Genomic DNA, 27,951 nt, shown 5'->3' with positions numbered 1-27,951 from the left:
GCACTTCACTGCTCTGGTGGACCATGCGGACCAATTTGACCCTGGGACGTCCATTCCAAATTCCGCAGCCCACGAAAGTGCTGACGACGGATGCATCTCGCCTGGGGTGGGGAGCCCATGTCGATGGGCTTCACACCCAGGGTCTGTGGTCCCTCCAGGAAAAGGATCTGCAGATCAACCTCCTGGAGCTCCGAGCGATCTGGAACGCACTGAAGGCTTTCAGAGATCGGCTGTCCGGCCAAATTATCCAAATTCGGACAGACAATCAGGTTGCAATGTATTACGTCAACAAGCAGGGGGGCACCGGATCTCGCCCCCTGTGTCAGGAAGCCGTCGGTATGTGGCGTTGGGCGTGTCGGTTCGGCATGCTTCTCCAAGCCACGTACCTGGCAGGTGTAAACAACAGTCTGGCCGACAGACTGAGCAGAGTCATGCAACCGCACGAGTGGTCGCTCCATTCCAGAGTGGTACGCAAGATCTTCCGAGAGTGGGGCACCCCCTCGGTGGATCTTTTCGCCTCTCAGACCAACCACAAGCTGCCTCTGTTCTGTTCCAGACTTCAGACACACGGCAGGCTAGCGTCAGATGCCTTTCTCCTTCATTGGGGGACCGGCCTCCTGTATGCTTATCCTCCCATACCTTTGGTGGGGAAGACCTTACTGAAGCTCAAGCAAGACCGCGGCACCATGATTCTGATAGCGCCCTTTTGGCCCCGTCAGATCTGGTTCCCTCTTCTTCTGGAGTTGTCCTCCGAAGAACCGTGGAGATTGGAGTGTTTTCCGACTCTCATTTCGCAGAACGACGGAGCGTTGCTGCACCCCAACCTTCAATCCCTGGCTCTCACGGCCTGGATGTTGAGGGCGTAGACTTCGCTGCGTTGGGTCTGTCTGAGGGTGTCTCCCGGGTCTTGCTTGCCTCTAGGAAGGATTCCACTAAAAAGAGTTACTTTTTCAAGTGGAGGAGGTTTGTCGTTTGGTGTGAGAGCAGGGCCCTAGAACCTCGTTCTTGCCCTGCACAGAACCTGCTTGAATACCTTCTGCACTTATCAGAGTCTGGCCTCAAGACCAACTCAGTAAGGAATCACCTTAGTGCGATTAGTGCTTACCATTATCGTGTGGAAGGTAAAGCCATCTCTGGAGAGCCTTTAGTCGTTCGATTCATGAGAGGCTTGCTTTTGTCAAAGCCCCCTATCAAGCCTCCTACTGTGTCATGGGATCTCAACGTCGTCCTCACCCAGCTGATGAAACCTCCTTTTGAGCCACTGAATACCTGCCATCTGAAGTACTTGACCTGGAAGGTCATTTTCTTGGTGGCAGTTACTTCAGCTCGTAGGGTCAGTGAGCTTCAAGCCCTAGTAGCTCATGCTCCATATACTAAATTTCATCACAACAGAGTAGTGCTCCGCACTCACCCAAAGTTCCTGCCGAAGGTGGTGTCGGAGTTCCATCTTAACCAGTCAATTGTCTTGCCAACATTCTTCCCCAGGCCGCATACCCGCCCTGCTGAACGTCAGTTGCACACATTGGACTGCAAGAGAGCATTGGCCTTCTACTTGGAGCGGACACAGCCCAACAGACAGTCCACCCAATTGTTTATTTCTTTCGACCCTAACAGGCTAGGGGTCGCTGTCGGGAAACGCACCATCTCCAATTGGCTAGCAGATTGCATTTCCTTCACTTACGCCCAGGCTGGGCTGACTCTTGAGGGTCATGTCACGGCTCATAGTGTCAGAGCCATGGCAGCGTCGGTGGCCCACTTGAAGTCAGCCACTATTGAAGAGATCTGCAAGGCTGCGACGTGGTCATCTGTCCACACATTCACATCTCATTACTGCCTCCAGCAGGATACCCGACGCGACAGTCGGTTCGGGCAGTCGGTGCTGCAGAATCTGTTTGGGGTGTAAATCCAACTCCACCCTCCAGGACCCGAATTTATTCTGGTCAGGCTGCACTCTCAGTTAGTTGTTCTTCGTAGGTCAATTTCTGTTGTACCCTCGCCGTTGCGAGGTTCAATTGACCTGGGTTATTGTTTTGAGTGAGCCTGAGAGCTAGGGATACCCCAGTCGTGAGAACAAGCAGCCTGCTTGTCCTCGGAGAAAGGGTATGATACATACCTGTAGCAGTTGTTCTCCGAGGACAGCAGGCTGATTGTTCTCACCTACCCTCCCTCCTCCCCTTTGGAGTTGTGTGTTTCATATTTTATTGCTTGTCATTCAACTGGCGGGAGCGGTCGCGCACGGGCGGGAAGGCGGCCGCGCATGCGCGGTGGGCGTGGCCTGCGTGCCGACCGTCCCGCGAAGCTTCTTCCGGTTGGTGGGGGCTGCCGCGGACGTCAACCCAGTCGTGAGAACAATCAGCCTGCTGTCCTCGGAGAACAACTGCTACAGGTATGTATCATACCCTTTACAATAATCGAGTCTGGATTGTATCAGCGCTTGAACCAGCAGTCTAAATTTTTCAAACTCAAAATATTTGCAAATCACTCTTAACTCTTTTAATATGTAAAAACATTTTTTGACTAAAAGTCTTTACATTAGAAAACAATAGGAGGCTGTCCCAGAATCTTTGAACATGATTCAAAAGAGAAGGTGTTAAGTACCAGTGGAGAAGTGCTGAGAGAGTACAGTTTAATCAAGTGGGCCTAGCCATAAAAATTTGGTCTTTTCGGGATTCAACTTCAGACGATTATGTGACAACATGGAAAGCTTGGGGGTATGTTTTCTGTTTGAGAACACTATCCATGAGTGACGCAAAGCTGAGGGAAAAACAAAGACATCCACCCTAGGAAACAGGCATTATATAGTAAATCTGCCAAGTGATCAAATCTGGAGGCAAATGTGAACAGTGAGTATGTTCACAATGAATAAGCTGCAGGGTTATTTTCACCATTAGCATCAAATAGAAGACTAAAGCATTAGCCATCAATATGAAGAGCCCCTGATTTTTTTTTATATATTTTTTTTAATAGTGGAGTGAACTGGGCATATAGTTTGTGTAGGAATGACTTGTGTATTTGAACTAGAACTACAGTGGGTCAAAAGCTACCAGATGACTGGGAAGAGAAAATGGGTAAATTTTTTTAATTTCGTGTAAAAAGAACATAAGAAAAATAACCTGGAACCAGGGGACATGATCAACATGGATGAGGTTCCAATGAGTTTTGATGTTCAAAGTACAAGAACAGAGATGGTGACTGTAACAACTGTTTGTGGACAAGTTCACTGTTATGTTATCATGTACTGCAGATAGAAGTTAAAACCGCTAGTTACCTTCAAATGCATAACTATGCCATGTGAACAATTCCTAAAGTCTGTTAAGTGCAACAAAAGAGGGTGAATGAATGAGAATATTATGAAAGACTGCTCTTATTGACTCCATGACAGCCCACAAGCTGGAATCGGTTAAGAAAACATTGAATTCTGCTGGAGCCCATATAGCAATAATCCCTGGTGGACTAATGTGCAGCTACAGCCTCTAGACATAGCTGTTAACCATGCGTTTAAATGTGTCGCAAGGAATGAGTAAGATAAATGGATGCATGAGAGCACACGCTCATTTACTCCTTCAGGGAAACTGAAACATGCTATTTATGCAGAAGTCTGCTGCTGGACTGCGTGGCAGGCAGTGAAACCACATTTGAGGCAACGTATGACTCTACTGATGAGGAGGAATGACAAGATTTCACATTAGAGATCTGTTAAGCTGATGTTCTTCACAGAACAATGTACATGACACCAGCCAAATTAAAGTTTTTTTTTGCAAAATGCTAATTCTGTTGGGTCTGGGGTGAAACGACACAACTTTGTAGACTAATGGATGCAGTTCTTTTGAGGTAGTACGTGAGCCCTTTTACAGGCAGTGTTATGGACTTTCTTGTATGTTAAGGTGGAAAGATGATATCACTTTCACTAAAAACCTGGAATGATTTCAGAGAACTACCATATTTTTGTGAATATAACCCACGGGTTGTACATGTTTTTACATCCTGAAATGCCTGGTGTGAGTTATACTCGTCTTTACATTTCAAGGTCACTGTGGACAAGACATTCAACATCTCTTAAACTCTCCCAAATGATTTGCATAAAATAATTTTTGTTACAAGAAACATTTAGTAAAGTCTCCAAAAGGTACTTTAGTGATATGCAAATAAAAAGCTTATAAGGAGGCATTCTACAGATCCAACAAAAAACACACCCAAATGGTTTGCATAAAATACTAAAAGATAATGTTTGAGACAATATGAAGTATTAATGCCATAAACATCTTGTTCATTGTTGCTAGAAGGAAAACTTCAAAGTCTATATCATCGGTATAGTTGAAATGTTCTACAGCAAATACTTCTGCTTTGTCATCACTGAATTCATAAATCAGCTGCTGTAACTTTTCTGATGTCTGCTTGACTGGGTATTGTTTATAAAGCAGCTATCTGGTCCCTTACTTTATACATTGTATATTGTTACTTCATGGATCAGTCCACAATAAAAGTATATCTGAAGCTGTGCTAGCCAGTCTGTGACTGCAGCTCTCACTCATCTTGTGATTTGTGGGCTTCTGAGTAATAGTACATAGAAATGATTCTTCTTGAGCTTGGGAGTCAACCCACTTATGTGCTGGTCCTTGTAGATGGAAAAAGTATTGCTGTTCACCTATTGTAGGTATTTTCTTTAGGCCACAGGACTGAAGTACACACTGAGGCATATTGTCAAAGCACTTAGCCTTCCAAAGTTCCAGAGAAGCCTATGGAACTTTGGAAGGCTAAGTGCTTTGAAAATATGCCTCACTCTCTGGCATTTCCGAGATCTGTATGGCTTTTTGAGTATTGAGCTAGCTGACAGCCTGCTGCATGTGCTCAAAACTTTACACTAAGTTCTTTAAGAGCTGTTTGTCCCAGTGAAGGGCAATGCTGTGAACCTACTTGTGCCTGATTAATCCTTAAAGAAAATGTCTGTTTAAAAGTGGACAACAGTGCTTTCTAAAAGTAAAGTGTAATAGCTTATTGAATACAGTGGTATGTAAAAGGACACAATCCACAGAGGAAGCAGGGCAAATTACCCTACAAACAAAACCAAAATTCCCTGCTTAACTTGCTGGCATACACATGACCTATACACAAACTCAAATATAGTGCAAAAAACCAGCAAAAACGGAGGACAGGAAGTATAACTGCAATGCTAAACACCCCTTCAAGAAGAAATCCCAACAGGGACTATAGCAGGTACTATCACAGGCAAACTCACTGTGTCATTAAAAAGCCATAAAAATGACATTAAAACCCTCCACTTTAAGAAATGTGAACAATCGCAGTATTTCGAAAAAAAAAAACAAAACACAAGCCACTGTGTATGCAAAAACCAACAGTACTGGGAGGCGTGGTCTGAAATAAACACATGGTATGCAAAACATCAAACTTAACTGTGAAGTCTTCAAATGCATGCATGCAGTCAGTCAGTCCAGCCAGTACTAGATGAAATACCCAACAAAGTGCCCCTCGTTTCACTGAAACTGCGTCGGGGGCACAGAAGTTTCTCCAAAGACAATCAGGCCTATAATTCTCAAAGATGGGTAACACGGGTCCACACTGCCAGTCCAGAGCTTGTAACAAGCTTAAAAATAGTATGAGAGACACTCCACCGCACGAGTGAGTGCCTCTCTTCCTGCCTGCTTGCCGCAAGAGCATGGAATCAGCAGACCTTGTTTCTGTGGTGAGAGGATGCTTTAGTTAGCCATTCATCACAGCTGGTTTGGACATTTGGATGGGCATAATCGAAAGGGACGTCCTCGCAGAACGTCCCAATCCAGGGGTGGGGAAACCCATATTTTCAAAACTTGATGGATGTCCATCTTTTGTTTCGTTAATACAGTTAGGGACGTCCAAATCCTTAAATTTGATCGTCCCTAGACTTGGTCGTTTCTGATTTTTGGCAGTAATGGAAACCAAGGACGTCCATCTCGGAAACGATCAAATGCAAGCCATTTGGTCGTGGGAGGAGCCAGCATTTGTAGTGCACTGGTCCCCCTGACATGCCAGGACACCAACCGGGCACCCTAAGGGGCACTGCAGTGGACTTCTTAAATTGCTCCCAAGTACATAGCTCCCTTACCGTGTGTGCTGAGCCCCCAAAACCCACTACCCACAACTGTACACCAATATCATAGCACTTGCGGGTGAAGGGGGACACCTAGATGTGGGTGTGGTGGGTTTTGGAGGGCTCGTTGTTTCCTCCACAAACGTAACAGGTGGGGGGAAGGATGGGGCTGGGTCTGCCTGCCTGAAGTGCACTGCACCCACTAAAACTGCTCCAGGGACCTGCATACTGCTGTGATTGACCTGAGTATGACATCTGAGGCTGGCAATCAATATTTTTAAAGATGTTTTTTGAGGGTGGGAGGGGGTTAGTGACCACTGGGGGAGTAAGGGAGGGTCCTCCCCAATTCTCTCCGGTGGTCATCTGGTCATTTCGGGCACCTTTTTGTGCCTTGGTCGTAAGAAAAACACGACCAGGTAAAGTCATCTAAGTATTCGTCTGGGACGTCCTTGTTTCTTTCAATTATGGGTCGAGGATGTCCTAGTGTTATGCACGCCCAAGTCCCGCCTTCGCTATGCCTCCGACACGCCCCCTTGAACTTTGGTCATCCCTGCGACGAAAAGCATTTGGGGACGTCCATAATCGGTTTTCAATTATACCGATTTGGACAACCCTGTGAGAAGCCTGTTGGTCTCTTTGTGCGTTTTTTTTTTTTTTTAATACCTCTTTCGAGGTTTCTTTATTTTATTCCTTCCCGTATATTTTTTAGATTAGTTTTGCCTTTTTCTATTTGACCACATTTAGGCCTGAGCTTCGGTCGGGTTTTCTTTTTCTGGTGCTCTCCCCTTTTTTTTTTTTTTTTTTACCATTCAGTCATTTGATTTGGCCACGGCTGTTTTTCTTTTCATGTTATCGAAGGTTCCTAGTGGTTTCAAACGCTGCAGGACCGTCCCTTACAGGGACACCCATTCTTGGTGTCTACAGTATTCTCTGTCTTCATATAAAGAAAACACACTTGGCCAGAGAGGCTGAGAAGACTTTTGGAGCCAGGTCCAAATCCTCAACTTCTGTATCCTAATCAGCATTGGGTGCATCAGTCCATATGGCTACGAGACCCTTGCACATTGGAAGTGACCATGCATCGAGTGGGTTTCCACCTGTCTTGACACCAGCCACTATTCACCCCCCCCCCCCCCCCCCCCCGGGACCAATTGGCAATGGACCTAGCGACTGACCTGACCCTGAGGAGACAAGAGGGCTGAACGCTGACCTCATCAAAAAACACACATACCATTGTTCTCTCTCCCGCTAGGCACTTTCTGCACCTGCCTCCTCCTCTGGGAGGTTTTTTGGCAAGCTGAAGAGGAGTACTTATTACTTGCAGAAGCGTAGGTACACTTCTTCTTGCCAGCCTCAGTAGGCTGAGCCCCAGTGTACTTGTTCTTGTCAACAGTGTGCACCTAAGGCCAAGACAGCTCCCCAGTGAAATTAGGGGCGAGCTTTTGACTGGCTCCAGCAGAGCATAGCCGTTGTAAAAGTGACTGTCCTGGATGACTTGCTGGTCGGGGGAGGCTGAAATTTTACCCAAAAAAGTGGCCCCTTGTAACCTCTGACCAGTGGAAGAACCCACTAGTCTGTCTGTCTTGGTTACACCCTGCATTGGCTACAGAGATCACCAGATTGCCCACCAAGAGCACATCACTTCAGCTCTCATCACAAGCAGGTACTTGCAGAGGAGGAGCTCTCTACCCTTCTTAAGACCTGTATGGTTCAACCCATTCCACCAGGGGAAGAAGGGAAAGGATTCTATTCCAGGTACTTACTACTACTACTTATCATTTCTATGATACTGAAAACCATGGGATGAGATCAGAGTACCAAGGGAAGAAGTATAGATGGAGAAAAGAAGAGGTCCCAGGACAGATCCCTGAGGTAAACCAACTGACAGTGGGATAGAATTAGAGGAGGATCCACTAGAGTATACACGAAAGGTACGCTGGTACTTCTTGTGCAAAAGAAAACAGGGGGGGGGGGGGATGCATTCCATCCTAGACCTAAGGGGCCTGAACAAATTCCTGGTCAAAGAAAAGTTCAAGATGGTTTCCCAGGGCACCCTGCTTTCCATGCTTCAGGAAAATGATTGGCTATGCTCTCTGGACTTGAAGGATGCTTATACTGATACCCCAGTACTTCATGTGAGCTGGAAGTATTTTTGGTTTTGTCTGGGGACATATCACTTTCAGAATCGCGTGTTGCCTTTGGCCTCGCATTGACTTCCAGGGTTTTCACCGAGTGTCTTGAAGTAGTTGCAGTGTTGCTTCACATTCAAGTGTACACATGGACTCTCATTCTCAACAACTGGCTGGTGAAGAGCACGTCGAAGGATGGTGCTCAGGAGTCCATGTGGAGGACTATTTGGGTGTTTAGAGCAACTGGTTTGGTTTTAAACTAACCTAAGTTCCATCTGCTCCCTGTCCTGTGGTTGGAATTCTAGGCCTGCTGGTCACTCAGCTGGCTCAAGCTTTTCTCCCTGTGGCATGAGCAAACTCTTGTCACCCTTACCACTCGAGTTCGAGTAGCTTTGCTGGTCACAACCCAGCAGATGTTGACGTTGTTGGGCCACGTGGCTTCTACTGTTCATGTGACACCTATGGCACATCTTCACATGAGAACGCCCCAGTGGTTTCAGGTGAGGAACCTAGAAAATGTCATCTGAGTTTTGTCAGAGCTGGTTCAGTCCCTTCTCAGGTGGATAATTCAATCCAGTTTGAGTCTGGGACTCCCATTCCAAATTCCATGGGCCATGAAGGTGCTGACAGCGGATGCATCCATCTAGGATAGAGAGCTCATTTAGATGGGCTTCACACTCGCTGAAGATGCTTGGATTGCCCAGGAAACAGATCTCCAAATCTATCTTATGGAGCTCCAGGCGATCCAGAACGCTCTCAAGGCTTTCAGGTATCGGCTGAACAACCAAATTGTACTTTGCCATGTACTACACGAACAAGAAGGGGGGCATCAGATCACACCATCTGTGTCGAGGGTGTCCAGATTTGGCATTGGGCACAACAGCACAGGATGCTCCTCAAGGCCACTTACCTGGTGGGCAAATTCAACAGTATATTGACAGACTGAGCAGTCATTCAACTGCACGAGTGGTCCTTCAGCATGGGCATTGCCCGTGAGATCTTCTAAGTGTGGGGCACCCCCTCAGTGGATCTCTGTGCCACTCGGTCCAATCACATGGAGGAGCATTTTCGAAAGAAACGTCCAAGTTGCGATTTGGGCGTCTTTGTAAAATGTCCAAATCCGGAGGCGGGGAAAACCGTTTTTTCGATGGACGTCCATCTTTCATTTTGAAAATACCTTCAAAGACATCCAAATCCAAGGACATCCTTAAATTTGGACATCCTTGGATTTGGACTAGAGAGTTGCATGGGGACAGAAATCCTACCCATCCCCGCCCGTTCCTGCTGGAATCTTACCCGTCCCCACCCATCCCCGCAAAAATTAAAACCATTCCAACCCGTCCCCACCCGTCCCCGTAAGAATTTAACCCATCCCCACCCATCCCCGTAAGAATTTAATAGTACATAAAAGAAAGTTCCAGTCAGCTCCCTTTCTGGATTTGAGCCACAGCACTGTAGGCAAGGAAGGAATAGAAGTTGGAACTTGGAACACTCTGGTGCGCACATGTAAGATTTGTCTCTGATTCACTGGCAGTGTGTGCTGAGGATGAGTCCATTCACGCCACATGCACGCGCCAGTAGGTCAGGTGACATCTGATTCTCGTGCCTGTGTCAGAGCTGAGGTCTGTGCACCAGCCTGGGAGCAAAGAGGATTAACAGTAACATAGTAAGTGACAGCAAATAGACCTGAACGGTCCATCCACTCTGCCCAATAGTCACACTCATGATCAATTCATCATTAAATCAACGAGTGTGATATTATATACTTGATTATGGTCTTTCTTTCGTGTTTCTGGAACAAAGACCACAGGAATCTATCTGGCCCCATCCTTATGTTCCAACTGCTGGAGTTGCCATCGAAGCCCACTCCAGCCTATTCATGTTCTCATTTGTGGGACACAGACCGTAAAAGTCTGTCCAGCATTGTCCTTATGTTCCAGCCACTGAAGTTGCTGTCTAAGCCCTTTCCAGCCCATCCTACACCAGATTGCCATGTATGAGACACAGACCATACAAGTCTGCCAGGTATCAGCTCTAGTTCATCACAGCCAGAGTCGCCATCTAAGTGTCACTTGACATATCCACACGCATGCAGCCATTTAAGGTTAGCTTTATATAACTTCCATTTTCTAATTAGAGATCCTCTGTGTTCAACCCACGCCTTTTTGAATTCCGTCATCATTTGTGACTCTACCACCTCCTTAATGGAAGACTTTCCACATTTATGCTGTTAAAGCAAGGAAGAAGAGGAGGAAGAGACAGCACTCAAATAAATTGGTATTCGGTAGATGAGAGGCTGGTGCAGGTGCAGCTTACACTTCCACGAGAAGCCCACAGAACTGGTTCCATCCCCGCGGGAACCCCGCAGGAACTGCCTCCGTCCCCGCGGGAACCCCGCAGAACTGCTTCCATCCCCGCGGGAACCCCGCAGGAACTGCCTCCGTCCCCGCGGGAATCCCGCGGGTTCGGAAGCCGTGCAGCTCTCTAATTTGGACATCTTTGACTGTCGGTGATTTTCGAAACCAAAGACATCCAGGTCAAAAACGTCCAAATTCAAGCCATTTGGACGTGGGAGGAGCCAGTGCACTGCCCCCCCCCCCCCCCGACATGCCAGGACACCAACCGTGCACCTTAGGGGGCACTGCAGTGGATTAAAATGCTCCCAGGAACATAGCTCCCTTACCCACTACTGTACATCATTACTGTAGCCCTTAAGGGTGAAGGGGGGCATCTATATGTAGGTACAGTGGGTTTTTGATGGGTTTTGGAGAGCTCGCTGTTTCCTCTACAAATGTAACAGGTAGGAGGGGTGGTATGGGCCTGGGTCCGCCTGTCTGAAGTGCACTGCAGTACCCACTAAAACTGTTCCTGGGACCTTCATGCGCTGTCATGGACCCGAGTGTGACATCTGAGGCTGGCACGAAATATTTTTAAAGATGTTTTTTGAGGTTGGGAGGGAGTTAGTGACCACTGGAGGAGTAAGGGGAGGTCATCCCCGATTCCCTCCTTCCCTCCGGTGGTCATCCTGGTAATTTTGGGCACCTTTTTGTGCCTTATTTGTAAAAAAAAAAAAAATGTCCGGGTGAAAACATCCAAGTGTTCGTCATGGACGTCCTTGCTTTTTTCGATTATGGGTCAAAGATGTCCAAGTGTTAGGTACGCCCAAGTCTCGCCTTCACTATGCCTTGCGACGGACTTCAGTTGGAGACGTCCAGATTCGGGTTTCGATTATACCGATTTGGACGTCTCTGGGAGATGAACGTCCATGTTCCGATTTATGTCGAAAGATGGACGTCCCTCTCTTTTGAAAATGAGCCTGCAAGTCTCACAGTTTTGCTCCAGTCCCACAACAGACTAGCACTGGATGCCTTCCTCTTTCATTTGTAAACAGGACTTCTGTATGTGTATCCTCCCATTCCTCTTGTGGGGAAGACTTTGCTGAAACTCAGACCATGATCTTGATCGCTCCTGACTGGCCTTGGCAGATCTGGTTCCATCTCGAGTTTTCCTCAAAAGAACCATGGAGATGGCAGTGTTTTCCGACCCTCATCACGGCGAACGAGGGATCTCTTCTGCATCCCAAAATCTGGCCCTCAAAGCCTGGTTGTTGAAAAGCTTAGAATTTGCTTCCTTGCATCTTCCTGAAGGTATCTCCAAGGTCTTGTTGACTTCCTGGAAAGCTTCCACTAAGTGATGTTACTCTTTTTCAAATGGAGGTGGTTTGCCATCTGGTGAGAGCCTTTTCCTGCCCTACACAGACCCTGCTTGAATAACTTCTGCACCTCTTTGAGGCTGTACTCAAGACCAGCTCCTTAAGTGTTCACCTCAGTCTAATTAGTGCTTATTACTTGTAGAAGGTAAACTCATCTATGGACAGCCTCTAGTTGTTGGGTTCATGAGAGGTTTGCTGTTACAAAGCTCCCTGTCAGACCACCTGTGTCATGGTACCTCAACATCATTCTCGCTCATCTGATGAACACTCCTTTTGCACTACTTTTATTTCTGTTATCTGGAAAACTTGACCCGGAAGGTCACATTTTTGGTGGCCATTACTTCAGCTTGCAGGGTCACTGAGCTTCAGGCCTTGGTGGAGGATTTACCTTTTATGAAGTTCCATCATAACAGAGTAGTCCTCCGCATGCACCCTAAGTTCCTATCTAAGGTGTCGGAATTCCATCTGAACCAATCGATTATCTTGCCAACATTCTTCCTCAGACCTCATGCCTATCCTGGTGAAAGCGCACTGCACACCTTGGACTGCAAGTGAGCATTGGCCTTTTACTTGGAGCAGACTAGGCCCTACAGACAATCCTAGGCCTATTTTGTTCTGTTCCAGGCTGCACTCAGATTGTGTGTATAATTTCAGGCTAACTACTTTTTTTGCCATCACCATTATGAGGTCCAATTCACTGTTGGTGGTGGTTTTTGATGAGCCTTGTAGCTAGGGACCTGCACTACTCATCTGTGAGAATATATGGCCTGCTGCCCTCTGAGAATACCTACTAAAGGTAAGTACCTTCACTTTCAGACCACTCCTCCCAGTATTATTTTGTTTTGCATACACACTGGCTTGCAGTGACCTTATTTGACATACTGTAACAGTTCACATTCTTAAAGTGGAGGTTTTTTTTTTTTAATGCCGTTTGGGTTTTTCTCCATCTGAACTGTGTTTTTTTTTTTAGTGACAGTGAGTTTGCCTGTGGTAGTACCTCCTGTAGTCCCTCTTATGATTTCTTCTTGGCAGGGGCGTTTAGCTTTGAGGCTATACTGCCTGTTATTTTTCTCTTTTTGTCTTTTATTTGTGCTGTTTTGCACTATATTTGATTTGTGTATAGGTCACATGTGTGCCAGCAACTTGAGCAGGTAATTTTGTTTTTTTGTTTGTAGGGTATGTAAAATGAGCAATGGTGTACCATGTGTTGAATTGTATATATTGGTAAAGAATTAAACAATTAAGCTAATCATAATTATATTAATGTTTATCTTTTATTTAGGAGTATAGGGGTACTGGCTTATGTCATGCTTACGGGCACATCACCTTTCTTAGGAGATGACAAACAACAAACATTCTTAAATATCTCCCAGTTAAATGTAAGTTACTGTGAGGAAGACTTTGATACAATATCATACTCTGCAGTTGACTTCATCAAAACACTTCTAGTGAAGGAACCAGAGTAAGTATTCTTAAATGGTTACTAATTTGTTCTGTAACTTTTACATTTAGTATGTAATTTTTGATTGGTTTATAATCTGAGCCTCCTTTATAGTATGGTGATGCTGCAAGTTTTATGGTGTTTTCTGACCTTGGAGTTTTGACTTGGTCCTCTGACCCATAACTGCTGAGGTAAGCTCTGGGCTCGTGTCTTCTGCCCTAGTGCTGCCACTTTGGCAGACCTTGTAGTAGTGACACAAAAACAAAGAAACAGGAGAGAGAACATACTACCTACTAAATGGTGGAACTGCATAATTTATGAAAAGTTGCCATTTCAGTTAAAGAGGAAGTATCCATGAAAGAGGATACCTTCTGACATACAGTGAGTGAAAAAATATTTATCCCCTCCTGATTTCCCCTATTGCACACTTAATGGTTTCTGATCTTTAAAAAACAATTATTAGACAACAGGTACCTGAGTGAACACAACAGTTTTTAAATTTAATTATTACATAATTTATTCAAGGAACAAAGTTATCCAACACCCATATCGCCCACGAGAAAAACTACCACTAAACTCAACTGGTTGCAACACCTTTTAGCAGCAATAATTGCAACTAAATGCTGCCTATAATTTGATATGTCTTTTAAACATTGCTGTTGAAGAACCTTAACCCACTCTTTGCATAACTACTTTAGTTAAGATACATTTGTAAATTTCTGGAACTGCAAGTTTCAGGTCCTGCCATAGCATCTCTATTGGGATCAAGTAAAGACTTTTGATTTGGTAACCCAAAACTTTTTACATTTTCTTTCACTACCATTCAAATATAGACTTGCTTTTGTATGTTGGGGTCACTGTTATGCTGTACTACCTAACTACTCTTCAACTTCAGCCCAGTGATGGATGACTGGACATTCTTCTTAAGAATGTTCTGGTACAGTGCTGAATTTATGGCTTTTTCAATAATGACAGGTTTTTCAGGTCCTGAGGCAGCAAAGCATCCCCACACCATTACACTACCACTACTGTGTTAATATGATGATCTTGCTGGGGAATACTGTATTTGCTTTACGTCGGACATAATGAGGACCTGTGTTGTCCATTGTGTTCCACTTTGGACTTGTATGTTCATAGAGCATTATCCCAAAAGGCTTGGAGATCATCAGGTGTATTACCACATGTGAGGTTAGCATTGATGTTACTCTTGGATAAAAGCAGTTTTCTGCCTTGCTATTCTCCCATGAATCCTCTTTATGCCCAGTCTCTCAAATTTGAGGCATTATGAACACTGACCTTAGCTGAGGCTAGAGAGGCCTGCAGTTCTTTAGATGATATAGGATGTACTGTGACTTCAACACACATGCAAAACTAGAAAAATATTCTGCATAGTGCTTTTAGAGCTGGTTGGCGTCAATAGTAAGTATATGCAAACTCAAAAACGTAATTGTTCAGGTCTAGCCTCTGCACTAAACTCCCCAAATGGGAAATACTTCCCAAACTAGGGGCTACATTAAACCTGTGATGATGATTCGATCATTTACAGGATCAGATTTTTGGTACTTAAGCAAAGGGTTCTTGCCCTGGGAGCAAATTTTCTGTTGGTTTCCCTGTAATTGTTTAATAGTGTTGGATTGGGAAGAACAACCCAGAGGGTTTTAGCTAACTTGAGGGGATCTTTTACAAAGGTGTGTTTAGTGTTTTAGTGCACACTAAAAATTAGCATGTGGTAACCATGTTGATGGGCAACTACACGGTTAGCGCATTATAATTTTAGAGCGTGCTAAAGACACTAGCACACCTTTGTAAAATGAGCCCTGAATGCCATACAAGCTGACTGCAAGATTGCTGTTGGCTTTCTTACCCTTCATGCCCCCCCCCCCCCCAACCTTTGTTCTATATGTGCCTCTATGGACAAACAGAATAAACACAATGAATTCAATCTATTTTTCCTGTTTTCTTTAGTCACTCTTTAAGTGATGTGAATATTGAAAATTCTATGAATTAAAAAATAAGAGCATGGTTTTTTTCATTACATACCATCCTACAATCAAATTGAAATTTGACAACTCCCCAGAAAAAGTAAATTTTTTGGACAACCGGTATCTCTCCCACATCTTCCTCGGTGAAGACCAAAGGAAAGAATTCATTTAATCTTTCCGTGATGGCCTTGTCTTCTCTGAGTGCCCCCTTTACCCCTTGGTCATCCAGTCCAGCTTATTTCCTGGGTTCATGCTTTTAATGTACCTAAAAAAGTTTTTACTGTGTTTTTGCCTCCAACTGCAGTCTTCTTGCAAAGTCTTTCTTTGCCTTCCTTATCAGCGCTTTGCTAATGATTAACATGTTGCAGGATGCAGAATGGACAAGGGGCTGCACTTTACACAGTTCATTGTATTGTGTTCTGTGGTACATGTCTTAATTGTATTGGAATGTGCTGGGAATTCCCCATCAAGAGTTAACAGATTTTGCAGTTTCCACATGTTAATTTTGGCAATTAACGGGCAGTAACTGCAAAACCTTATCACATTTTAGTAAAATGTTGTCCAAAATTTATTTAAGAATAGTTCAAGTTAAATTTGTGTATATAAGTGCAAATGTTAAGTAAATGAAACGTTTTGACCAAGAACTCATTTGTAACCATATGTGTACAAAATATGGCAACTGCATCTTACTAGTTTTTAACAGGTAAACATGGATCTTCCTCATATTTATACTGAAATATTTAGTAATTAATGCTGCTCTTTCACTTGATATAAACCACTCAAACCAAGACAAGACTGGACTATTACTTGTTTAACTCAGTTCCCCATATAGGTTATAGCAGTGAATTTTATCTTGATAAATATTTAGAAATGGATTTATATGGAGGAGTAGACTTATGAGGTTAAGAGCATTAGGCTGAGCCAGAGAGCTCTAGGCTGAAATCCCACTGATGCTTCTTTATGACTTCACACAAGTAATTTCACTCTCCAGTGAAGGTAGACACAGGAACTTTTATGAAGCATGCATTATTCATAGAAAGTTAACACCATTCAGGGCCCTGCTTACTAAACCATGTTATAGGTGCGTTAGCATCTTTAACATGCATTAACCATGTACACGCGTTAAGTGTATGTGCCTACAATATCCCTATAGGCGTGTACACGGTTAGTGAGCGCATTAAAAACACTAATGCGCCTTAGTAAACGTGGCCCTTAGGTTTTTCATCTTGCTATTGAAAAAAGAGTTTGGTGCAGTGAAAGTTGCCTCTTTTCCTCTGATCCTTTTAAAAAGAAATGTCCCCCCTCCTAAGACCCACTCCCTAACCTCCTGCACCCCAATTCTTCAGAAACACTGAAAGGCACTTTTTTTTTTTTAAATTTTACCAAGACCCTACACATGGAGGTACCATTTTTTTTAAACTGTGAATGTCTGCCCTTGCCCCCCCCCCCCCCCCCCCCACCTCATTGCATTGTAATCGATTTGTTGCTGCTCCCACAGCAAAGAAAATAACAATTTACTGTGGGATTCATTAACCCATAGAACTTCCAGTGAATCCTGCAGTAAAATAGTGTATATTCATTCTATTTACTGTTGCCTTGATAGGGAGGACATCTGTGGTACTTGAATACAGCTCACTTTGATCTATCAGTACAAACACAGGATCTAAACTCAGAAAAAACATGCTGATTCTTGGCATGTCTTCAATTTTGTGCTCTTCTTATGACAAATTTCATTATATTTGTAATATTATTTCTTCCATAGATTGCGAACAACAGCAGAGGATGCTTTACACCACTCCTGGTTGTCACAAGGTGACATTCTAAATCTGTCATGTCTTCAGAGTACAGTAAAGATGCCAGCCATAGTCGCTGAAGAGGAGGATTCTTCCAGTGGAATCTGTGCTGATGTTGATGATCATGACAAATCTGACTTAGAGGGAGAAACTGTGACAGAGGAGTTAATAGTAATGGCTTCATATACACTGGGACAGTGCAGGCAGTCAGAAAATGAAAAACAAACTGAGCCAAAGTCAGTTTCCAAACGTTTTAAGTTTGAGGAACCTTTGCTGCAAGAAATAGCAGGAGAATTTATCTACTAAGCACTTTGCTGTGGGACTTTGCAGTTTCTGTATTGGCATCTGTCCAAATAAACTGCTGGTAAGAAGCCATTTTCCAGGTAAGTGTAAAAAAAAAAAAGTTAACTGAAGAAAACTGTAGCATTGGTTAATTGTGCCAAGTTTCTAAGAATATTTCTAGGAGTATAAGAACATTTGGGGGGGGGGGGGGGGGGGAATTTTTGTTTTTTATTCATCTAACTTTTCCTTATGTGGCACGGTTTAATCCATAGAGCATGTTTATGTCCTCAAAAACCATATATGCTGAAAGAGCCACGTGTTGATAAAGAACTTTGTGAAGCAGGACATCAGTTATATTTAGTTGTGCTATAATTGTTCATTGAAACACAAAATAAAAGATGGAAAAGTCCTTTGAATTCATGTAACTAAATTTAGGGCCCTGTTTACTAAGCCATGCTGTAGGCGCGCTAACCTTTTAGCCTGCACTAATGCTAGACACACCCATATATTCCTATGGATGTCTTTTAGCAGATCCTACAGTGCGGCTTAGTAAGCAAGGCCCTTAATAAGCAGAACTTTGTGCAATAATTGCTAAGAATCTGTATTTTCAAGTAGTTGATGCTTAGTTCTTCTACTAAGCATATTTTGCTATATTTACCTGATTTAAACATTTACATAGATTTCAAGTTGAAGCACTAAAATCCCCCTGTTTACAAAGCCTTGCTAGTGGCTGCTGGTGCGCTAATTCCATCACAGCCCATTCAGTCTGAATGGGCTATGTTGGCATTGCTGCGCAGCAACCGCTAGCAAGGCTTTGTAAACAGAGGGGTGAAAGTGTTTTTAAAACCGTACTCTGTTATATTTGAATATTTGATTGCTTATTTGTCACATTTTCTAAATCAACACATCACGAGTTGTTTTCTTCTGGACTTTCCCTGAAAGTAATTTCTGATATAAGGTCTGCAAGACTGTTAAACTCAAAATATTGAAATAGTTGACTTTGATAAGAGGTTAATTTCTTTTCTCAAAAGAAAAGGTTTTCAGTTTGGTAACCTGACAAAAGGATTTGTGGGATGTCCTTCCTTAATATAAATTTACTACCAGTTACCTTCTACAGTCTGTGGCAAAAAAAGTAAAACAAAAATTTGTGTAGGCAGTTGTGAAATATCTTTTTACGTACAAAATGTAGTTCTCCTGCATGGTTGCATTTGATGCATCCTATTTTCCAAAATACAAGTATTTAGTCTGATTTTTGTTATTTCATGTGCAAATTTGGAAGTTTGAAAATGTTAGGAGGTACTTTATGCATACCTTCTGTTTGCTATTAGGGCTGGGAAAGGTCCTGATAAGGTTTCAAATTACCTAAAAATGGAAGGGGCCAGGGAGGGGAGATGAAAATTTAGGAAAATATTGGATTTACTCATAGCCACATCTAATTATGGCATGTAGCATCCCAGTGTATATCAGAAACAGTTACTGTAGCTCATACTGTGATGTTTCATAGATGATGTTATTCTATGATATTCTATCATCATAGTATCATAGCTTGTAAGTACCAATGAGATGAATAGACTAAGCATGGATTGGATTGGTGAGCAATTTAAATCTATCAGAATCTAGAAGAGGAATACCCAGTATTGCTGTATGTAAACCTTAATCTACAAATAAAAACAATTCAGTTTTTTCCAACTTTACTTGCCATTTCATCTCTAGATATACAGCAATCTATTTGTTGCAATAGAATGGTGAATCCTTGCTTCAGTCCAAAAGAATGAACAGTACTTGTCAGTTGTCATTTTTAAGTATTGTGGTAAATGACACTGGCAGATGCTGGATAGTATTTCTCTTTTCTGTATCATATTTTGTACAATTATTTTTGTTACAAAGCCAGTTTCATTTCAGTTGGCTGCTTTCAGATCCAGTATGCTTCCATTTTTTTTTTTTTTTTGTATCTTTGTTGTACCTTAATTTGGATTTGTATTGTATAATGAGTATATATGAAGTTGTACTGAAGTTTAATAATTTAAGTTATAAACATATTGCAAATGCTATGTGTTTTTTTTTCCTTGGGGAGGAGAATATTTCTATTAATGGTTTTTGTTTATTTTTTATTATTTTTTTTGCAAGGCTTCAAGCCATATCTATACATAGGAATCTGAAATGGTTTATAATAAAGTTATTTTTGTTTTCACTTCATGTGTGTGACTTTATTTTTCTAGAAATTTAAACTATATGCCAAATAGTTTCTATCATTTTAGAGAATTTGTTCTTAGTAACTGGAGGGGAAAGGTATGGTAGTATTTCTTTCTCCAGTAATTGCATTATAGATGAATGGATATTGAACAGTCTATGGTTCTCAACCCAGGCCTCAGTACTGAACCAGTTTGTTTTAGGATATCCACAAATATACCTTGAGAGAGTTTCTTGCTCTGCCTTCACTATATGCAGATCTCTCTCTAGTAGACATCCTGAAAATCCAATGGCTGACTTGATAACCACTGGTCAAGAATGTGCTGGCATGCATGCAAGCATTTGTAGGATTACTACTACTAAGTCTTGAGCAAGGGATATTATCTCAGCTCTTTTCTTGTTTAGTTTTGTCAAACCAACAGACATGGGAAATATATTTAAAAAAAAAAAAGGGGGGGGGGGAAATTGACCCTCCAAAAATATATTGGAATGGTATGAAATCTGGCATGTTTGAAAATGGGCCACATCGGAGTTGGATGGTCCAGAGAAATAAGTCCCCTCAGCCACACAAAAAATGTCCCAGTGCATTTCTATGGCAGAAACAGTTCCAACTTCTGAAGTATACTAACTTACCTACATACAGTGAAACACAACAGTTAAGGAATGCCTCCTTTCAAACTGCCTCACCTCATTCTCTGTGCTCCCTATTCGCCAGCTGCCCCCAGCCCTCAAACCTATCCACTCCTCTATAACTTCTCAACCCTCCCTAGTATTACCCCACCACCTCCTAAACTACATCTTTACTCCCCCATCCCCCAATAGAGCAAGGCACTCGGAGGGGTTGGAAAGTATTCCATGAGCCATGGTCTGTATGCTAACCTTATCTGGTATGGGTTCATGCTAACTTTGAAATCCGAATTTTCAGGCATTTTTCATGCTCGTTTGACCTATTCTATTCTATTCAACACAACTAAATTTGGAAATAATTATATAGTTAGTCTGTCTGGGGGCAAAATAAACTGAAAAGTTACTGGGATTGGGTAACTTGACATGGGAAAAATCAGTAAAGAATGAGTTTCAAAAATAGGCCAGACGAACAAAGGATTCCATAAAAATAAGCGTCCCCAAAAAAGCCCAGTACTTTTCTATGAGAGAAGTACTTCAGCTTTCGTAGCATACAGACTTGATTTTTTTTTTCCCCTGAATGGGAGGCACCTGCCCACTCAGTTCTGGATGAATTTTTCTCAGGTCTGTAATAGTGGTGTTTCTCTACCAGTATCATATCCTGCCCTTTGGCAGCTCCACAGGTATTTATAAAATGTCTTGCTATGATAGCTGTACATATATGCAGACTGGGAGTACATGGATGACCGGCCAATCAAGAACCCATCTGAGAAAGGAACACAAAGATCCATGCATGCGATCATTTAGGGAAGGGGAAGAGATTTGGATTCAGCCATGCATTTTTCATTTGTAGTTCAAAGTAAGTTCAGATACAGTAGGTAACATAGATGATGGCAGTTAAAGACCTGTACGGTCCATCCAATCCTCCCAACAAGAAACTCATAGCATCTGGAGACATTACATTGATGACATCATCATGATCTAGAAAGGAACAGAAGAGGAACTCCAAACATTTTATACAGCATTGAATGATTTTAATAGAAATATCAAATTTCAGATGTCTTTTATCAAGAAATGTATTCCATTCCTGGACATCCATATCATATATGAAGATGGAACATTTCATAGTGATCTATACAGGAAACTAACAGATGTTAATGAGTAACTGGATTTTAGTAGTAGTCACAACCGTACCTTTACGATGAATTCTCATACAGCCAGTTCCTTCAGTGCAAACGACTATGCTCTAAAGACACCTTTTTTTGGATAGATGACAAGAAGATTTCTGAAGCCATAGCAAAAGGATACAATAGAGCTGCAACTACTAACAGAGACTTGCTACTACAACCTAGAAAGAAAGAACAAAACCGCAAAGTGGTGTGTGAACTACCATTCACATATCTCTCAAAAGGCATTATCAGTATTCTACAAAAACATTGGCATATCATCCAAGGAATAGAGCATTTTCAGAATAGGGACATCATGATTGCCCATAAAAAAGGAAAGAATTTTAAAAGACATCTTGGTTCACTCAGCACTCCCATAATACACCAATTCAAGAAGACAGAGACCTGTGGGGCATTACAAATGTGGCTCATTGTGTGCAATGTAAACATTAATATTAACCATTTTAAGCTTAACTTCTATAGAGCTAAGATCTCAATTAAGATTCTGTTAGAATATCTAAACGGAGGTTTTTGCCGATGTCTTCAAGGAGCAGGACTTCTTCATCAATCTTAATAGTCTAGGAGCTTATCAAGGCTTTTCCTCCATTAACTATCATTGTGCCTAATCCTCATTAAGAGAACCCCAAATATTAAATTGTGCATATTGGCAAGTGAGGGTATCTCACCCCCCCCCCGATAATAACATTTAATATTAAGACATTTGTTCATCCTAAGACTGGTGAGAAGTTTGAACTAAGAGGTTTCACCAACTGCAAAAGTTCAGGTGTTATTTACATTGCACAGTGCCCATGTGGACTACTATATATTGGAAAGACCATAAGACCATTGAATAAGAGGATTGCTGAACATAAAAGTGCAATTCAAAGAAAGTATTAGAGAAGCCACTAGTGCAGCACTGTATAGAAAAGAACCACATATTTCAAGACTTTCACTTTTTTGCACTATGCATGCCTTGCCCCTCGTGGAGAGGAGGTGATTTAGACAAGCTTTTATTATAGACTGAACAAAAGTTTATATTTAAGTTCAACACAGTAAATCCACATGGACTCAACCAAGAACTTGATTTTACTATTTTTCTGTGAATTTTGATGGACTCTGTTTGGAATTGCTTATACTGCACCACTGCGTTTACAGTTGTGGACTTTTTAAACTACAATTCTGTTGGTTTTCTCCAATGTTGAGATGTTTCACACATTTTAAATGAATTGCCAGTTTTAATACGATTGTAGGAGGTGGCTTACCCTGTTTTTCAGTCGCTATTTTTTGTCACATTTTTTATTTTATGGGTTGGTAGAATCCATATTTAGTTCTGATTCAGTTCCAGTAGTTTTTACACCTTTATAGAAGCTTTTAAGATGTTCTACATGAGTTTTTAAGAATCTGTAACACTGAGGTTTCATCCGCGGTTGGAATGCATTGATATCATTGGCTTACATATTCTAGCTCTCTATGCCTTCCACCAGAATTTTTACCTTTTTATTTATTTATTTGGTTTCTAAAATGTTTTAAGGAGTTTTTTTTTTTTTTTTTTGCAGCGATTTTTTTTGTTGTTTTGTTATGGATCCTAGAACATCTCAGGATATTTATTTTGTGTTTTTTATTTTTAATCATTTTAGCGACTTTCCACGGATGCAAACAGTGGCTATTTTTGGTTTAAGGGCACTCTCTAGTTTTTAGTGAATCTGTATCTCAGGCACCAGTGTTTAAGGGTGGCTCTTTTTGAACTGTTAAGTGTTTCTTCGATATTAATTTTGTATGCATGACCTCCAGCATACATATAAGCTTGGTTGATACAGCAAGTTTACTTTCACTGCAATCACAGCGTTTGTTTGAGAGACTGTTCCCAGAATTTGTAAGTACATTGAGGATCATGGCTTTAATGGATTAACCTTGGTATACAACTTTTATCATCTGTGGTATTTCTGTTTTAGAACCTTCAATGTTTTTACAGCCATACTAGCATGAACATTTTTGAAAGTTTTTTAAAAATCAGCTAGGTAAGCCCCTCTGTGTTACTGTTTCACCATTGCACATGGTTTTAGTACCTGGACATCTAGTATTTTTACATGATGCTGCTGTTAAGAGTCTCTCTTGGGTTTTTAAGTCTTATCTTTATATTTAAATTATGCTTTTAAGTGGTATATTTTATCACTTAGTTACTGAGAGAGTTGGTGTTTTTAGCTTGGGGTTCCTCTGTATGTTCCTTTTGTTCTTAAAGCTTGCTTATTTTTCTAACAATGTTTTAAGGGTATGTTTTATCAACTAAGTACTTGGAGTTAATCTGTATGTTCTTTTAGTATTTTTAGTTTATTTATCATGCTCTTTTAGAACATTGTTTTTAGATACTGAAAGATTTTATTTTCATTTGTAGTGTCCCACTGCCCCTGATGCAGCCATTTATATACTGGCGAAACATGGCCATGTCAGGCATTTTATGTTGAATATCTGGGAGCTTTTTAATCTACTAATAAAGATTGTGTTATTTTTACAAGATCTGCCTCTTTGTTTTATCTTCTGGTAATCTCTTTACACAATTAGCTGACTTGGTTCCCAACCATTTTATCAGGTTTATCTCTTATGTGGCATCTGGGCAGTAATTGAACTGGTAAAGTCCCATATTCACCATCTTTTTGCAAGCCATGTATGGTGCTAGATCTTCTCTCTGAAGTTTCTAGCGCATTGGCAGCAGATACCTGTTTCTGGTGTGTGCTGGGGTTTGATTGAAGTCAGATGTAAAGTGTGGCTGGTTAGGTAGCTCTTGCTTAATCACAGGGTGTTTTGCTGGGCATTACTGCTCAGTTTTTGCCTGAGCCCATTTCTGGTAGTGCCTGAGTCTCTGGTTGAAATGAATCAATTCCCTTGGTGTGCTTTTCTGGAGCAACAGTCAGCACTAGGGCATATGTATGTGTATAAGCATGTGGATCACTGGTAGTTGTTCACCTCCATGGTGTGCTTTAATCTTAGGCTTGCTTCTTTCGGGCAAGCGAGAGACTGGTGTGGATGGGAACATGCTTGCTCAGAATCTGATGACTCTGAGTCACTGTGACTGTGCACTTTTGAGAGCCAGGGTATGACCCTTCACCTATTCTGCTGTTCACTGGACAGAATCTTCGGTGATGATGTAGGTAAGCTGACTCTCCCTGCCATCCAGCCTTGTTGCTTCTTCAAGTGCTTTTACTTAGGCCTCAAGGACAGTTGCTTCTTTGTCTTACTGGAGCAGCTTCAAGATTGTCTAACTCTGCCTTCTTGCATTCCGTAGTGACAGCCACTTCCTCTATATTACGTTTCTCAAGTTCAATAGCTGCTTCTTGTTTGCTATAAAGAACCTTTGATTTGGCAGCCACGGCATCCATTTGCAATTTAAGAGCAAGAGAGCCTGTAGTGGACCTTCTGGAATAGCTTGCCCTGTGTGACTTTAGAAACCTGAAACCTCTAGAATTGCTAGAACTGTGCTTAGAATTTCCAGAGTGTAGTAACTGATTTTCCACTGCTTGGTCTGTATGAGATTCTAAGTCTTTCAATGCTTTTGCTACTATAGCCTGGCATGTCACATCTGTGGTCTGTTATCTCTGTCTGTGGGCCTGACTGTATGATGTATTTTGCCTACTTAGAAATTGACAGTATTCTTCTGATTTCTGTTGATATTATTTTTAGGCTGCTTGCAACCCGTCAGTAGTTAGGCCCTCAGCCCTGCTCCTCTTTGAAACCTCATTCATTTTTTTTCTCCACTTTGAGTTTTTCCAAAAGAGAGACATAATTAGTTTCATATATCTCTCTGGCTTTTCTCTAAGTTTATGTAGTCTTTGAGACCTTGAGCCATTTTTACTGCTGCTGCTGGCTTGTACTATATTCTCTGTGCCAGCCTGGTCAATTACTGCTTTGATTCAATAAACTTCAGAATCTGCCATTGTTTCAGCAGCAAAATAACCCCCTTTTTTGGCCTTTTTCCCCTTTAGACCTTTGCAGTCATTTTCATTGTTCCAAAATGTTGCTTAATGGGACTGCTGGAGCGGGCAATCAGCTCTCGGCTTTTCCTCTGCTGCACAAGCACCGTGGCTTGGAAGCATGCCCTTATGTGGAAATCTTTCCTTTCCCCTGTACCTTGCAGTCAATGTGTTGTGAGGTGGGGTTTGTGCTCAATAGATACCTTTGCTTATGAACACTGCAGGAAGCTGGATGTCCCTGTATGGCAATGCTCTTCTAAATAGCTCGCAGAGGGTATCTAATTGTAACTTTTTGCTGAGCTGGGGGCAGTGCACAGCTTCTCCACTGTGCAAAACACATGACTTTAGCTAACTGATTATGCAGGTTGTATTCTCTTTGGAGGAAAGCTGGCTCCACACTGTCATAGCATTGTAGAAATCTTTTCTTATGGCCTTGAATGCAAGTTCTAATTCTCAGTTATTCAAGCAAACCAATCTCTCATTTAATTCCCACTGTAATATATTCCAAGCTATACACTTCTTAGCTTTGATAAGAGTGTGTTTCTTTGATTGCACTAGACCTGTCTTAACTCTCCAGTAGAAAGGCTTTTTATTTTAACAGTCTAGATTTCCCTTCAAACTGACACTACACATACTTTCAAGTAATGCAATTTACTTTAACAAACTTTTATTTGCTCTGCTAGAGATAGAGCTGTGTCTAGGGTTTTCATACTGTACAGTAGTTCTGCAGAAATATTTGTCACTTGAGGTGACACAGTAGAAGCTTTTAAATAATACTCTTGTAACTGCTCTTTCTTTCACATTGAGGAATGCTTATAATTACTCTGTATGCAAACATGCACTTAGACTCCCTTGTTATCCATACATGTGATGCTGTGAGAATGTTCACTAAAAGCTTTCTTAGTAGAATCCTCTGCGTTATTCTAAAATTCATCACGCTCCCTGAGACTTTTACTGTGGTGTCCAAGATTTTTCACTTTACTGTTCTAGACAGTCTAGTATAGCTTAAACAAACCATCCCCAAGCAGAAGCTTTACCAATAGACCCTCCTTCTTAAGCAAATCTTTTTTATTGTAGTACTCAGCATCACCAAAGAAAATCCAACATCAGTGTAGTTGCTTGTAAAAGAATTGTGACCTGCATATAGTCAGCAGCTATCCACCACAAAGGCAAGGAGATGGCCAGAACTGCAGCCCAGCTGAGAGGAAAAGTTGTAACACTCAAAGGAAAATAAGGGGAGAAACTCAGGGAAAGTAAGTGAGAATGACTTGGGGAAATGATAACAAATCTTGATAGGAATTACAGTAGCTTAAGGAGGGATCAGCCCCTAGAACAGCTGCTGATCACAAAAGCAGGCTAGCAAGACTGGACTTTCTCTTGCAGCCCACAGGGGTAGAGAGAGAGGGAGGCCTGGCAAGCTGTATCTCAGAACTACAGCACAACCAAGAAAAATGGAAATAGAACCCTTATGCATAAAGAACATTGCAAGAGTAGGGGGTGAACCAGAAATCTTTATTGGGCATGATTCATTCATGAGACTCGACACGGGGCTGTGTTTGATTGAGAAATGGCCATCTGGCTCAGGGGTTACTCACTAAACATGAACATAAAAATAAAAACAAAATTACAAAAATACCTTTTACAATATATATAAGTATGAACGTTTATATAAAGCTATAAATTACAAAGCTGACTGATGAAATATAACAAAACAAGCACCATGTAAAAAAACTTTTAAATGACTATCATATAAATTATGTTAATGAAATTAAAACATACCTAGAAGCTATATGTATATATTTTACTCACACCTTTTTCAGTAGTAATTCAAGGTGAGTTACATTCAGGTACACTGGGTATTTCTCTGTCCCTGGAGGGCTTGCAATCTAATTTTGTACCTGAGGCAATGGAGGGTTAAGTGCAGTGGTGTGCTGGAGCCGGCTCGCTCCGGCTCGCAAGATCTGATTGTTAAATTTTGGCTGGACTTGCGAGCCGGTTGTTGGAAAGGGCGAGCCGGCTCTCCCTCCGCCCTCCGGATCCGGTCCCTCACAGATCCTACCTTGACTATCGAATTCTTCGGGGCAGGCAGTGTTGCCTTCCCGCTGCTATCGCTGACTTTCCTCCGCCGCCTGTTTGCGCTTTAAAAATGGCCACCGAGACTTCTGTAAGCGCGATCAGGGTGGCAGAGGAAAGTCAGCGATGGCAGCGGGCAGGCAACACTGCCTGCCTCGAAGACTTTGATGGGCAAGGTAGGGTCGGTGAGGGATCGAGAGGGAGGGAGGAAGCAGGAGAATTTGTGAAACAAGTCGGGAGGGGGTGGCAGGGGAAAGGAGGGTCACTGCTGGGCATGGGTGGATGGAGGACAGGGGAAAGGAGGGTCACTGCTGGGCATGGGTGGATGGAGGACAGGGGAAAGGAGGGTCACTGCTGGACATGGGTGGATGGAGGGCAGGGGAGAGAAGGGTCGCTGGTTATGGGTGGATGGAGGGGGAGAGGAGGGGAGAGAGAATAAATGCTGGACATGGATGAAGGGGAGGGAAGAGTGAGGAAGGAGATAAGATAAGGGAAAAGGAAGAGAGGAG

At 42.3% G+C, this 27,951-nt stretch overlaps 1 protein-coding gene and 1 long non-coding RNA gene across 2 annotated transcripts in view; one reads left to right on the top strand and one right to left on the bottom strand.

Annotated features, from left to right (window-relative positions):
• The window catches only part of STK17A (serine/threonine kinase 17a), a 67,524-nt gene extending 48,411 nt beyond the window's left edge, over positions 1–19,113 (top strand). The window contains exons 6-7 of the mRNA XM_030203810.1: positions 13,209–13,388; positions 17,112–19,113. Coding sequence (XP_030059670.1) covers positions 13,209–13,388; positions 17,112–17,448 — 517 coding nt within the window. The 3' untranslated portion in view covers positions 17,449–19,113. The remainder of the gene's footprint in view (positions 1–13,208; positions 13,389–17,111) is intronic.
• Positions 157–19,609, bottom strand: LOC115470558. The gene is made up of 3 exons (XR_003942221.1): positions 19,293–19,609; positions 11,394–11,398; positions 157–167 (listed from the first exon to the last, which is right to left on the bottom strand). It is a non-coding gene; the product is annotated as an uncharacterized LOC115470558 (long non-coding RNA).
• Positions 19,610–27,951: the final 8,342 nt, after the last annotated feature.

The sequence above is a fragment of the Microcaecilia unicolor genome, chromosome 1, assembly GCF_901765095.1.
Source record: "Microcaecilia unicolor chromosome 1, aMicUni1.1, whole genome shotgun sequence".
NCBI lineage: Eukaryota > Metazoa > Chordata > Amphibia > Gymnophiona > Siphonopidae > Microcaecilia > Microcaecilia unicolor.
This window is presented reverse-complemented; position numbering and strand designations above follow the sequence as displayed.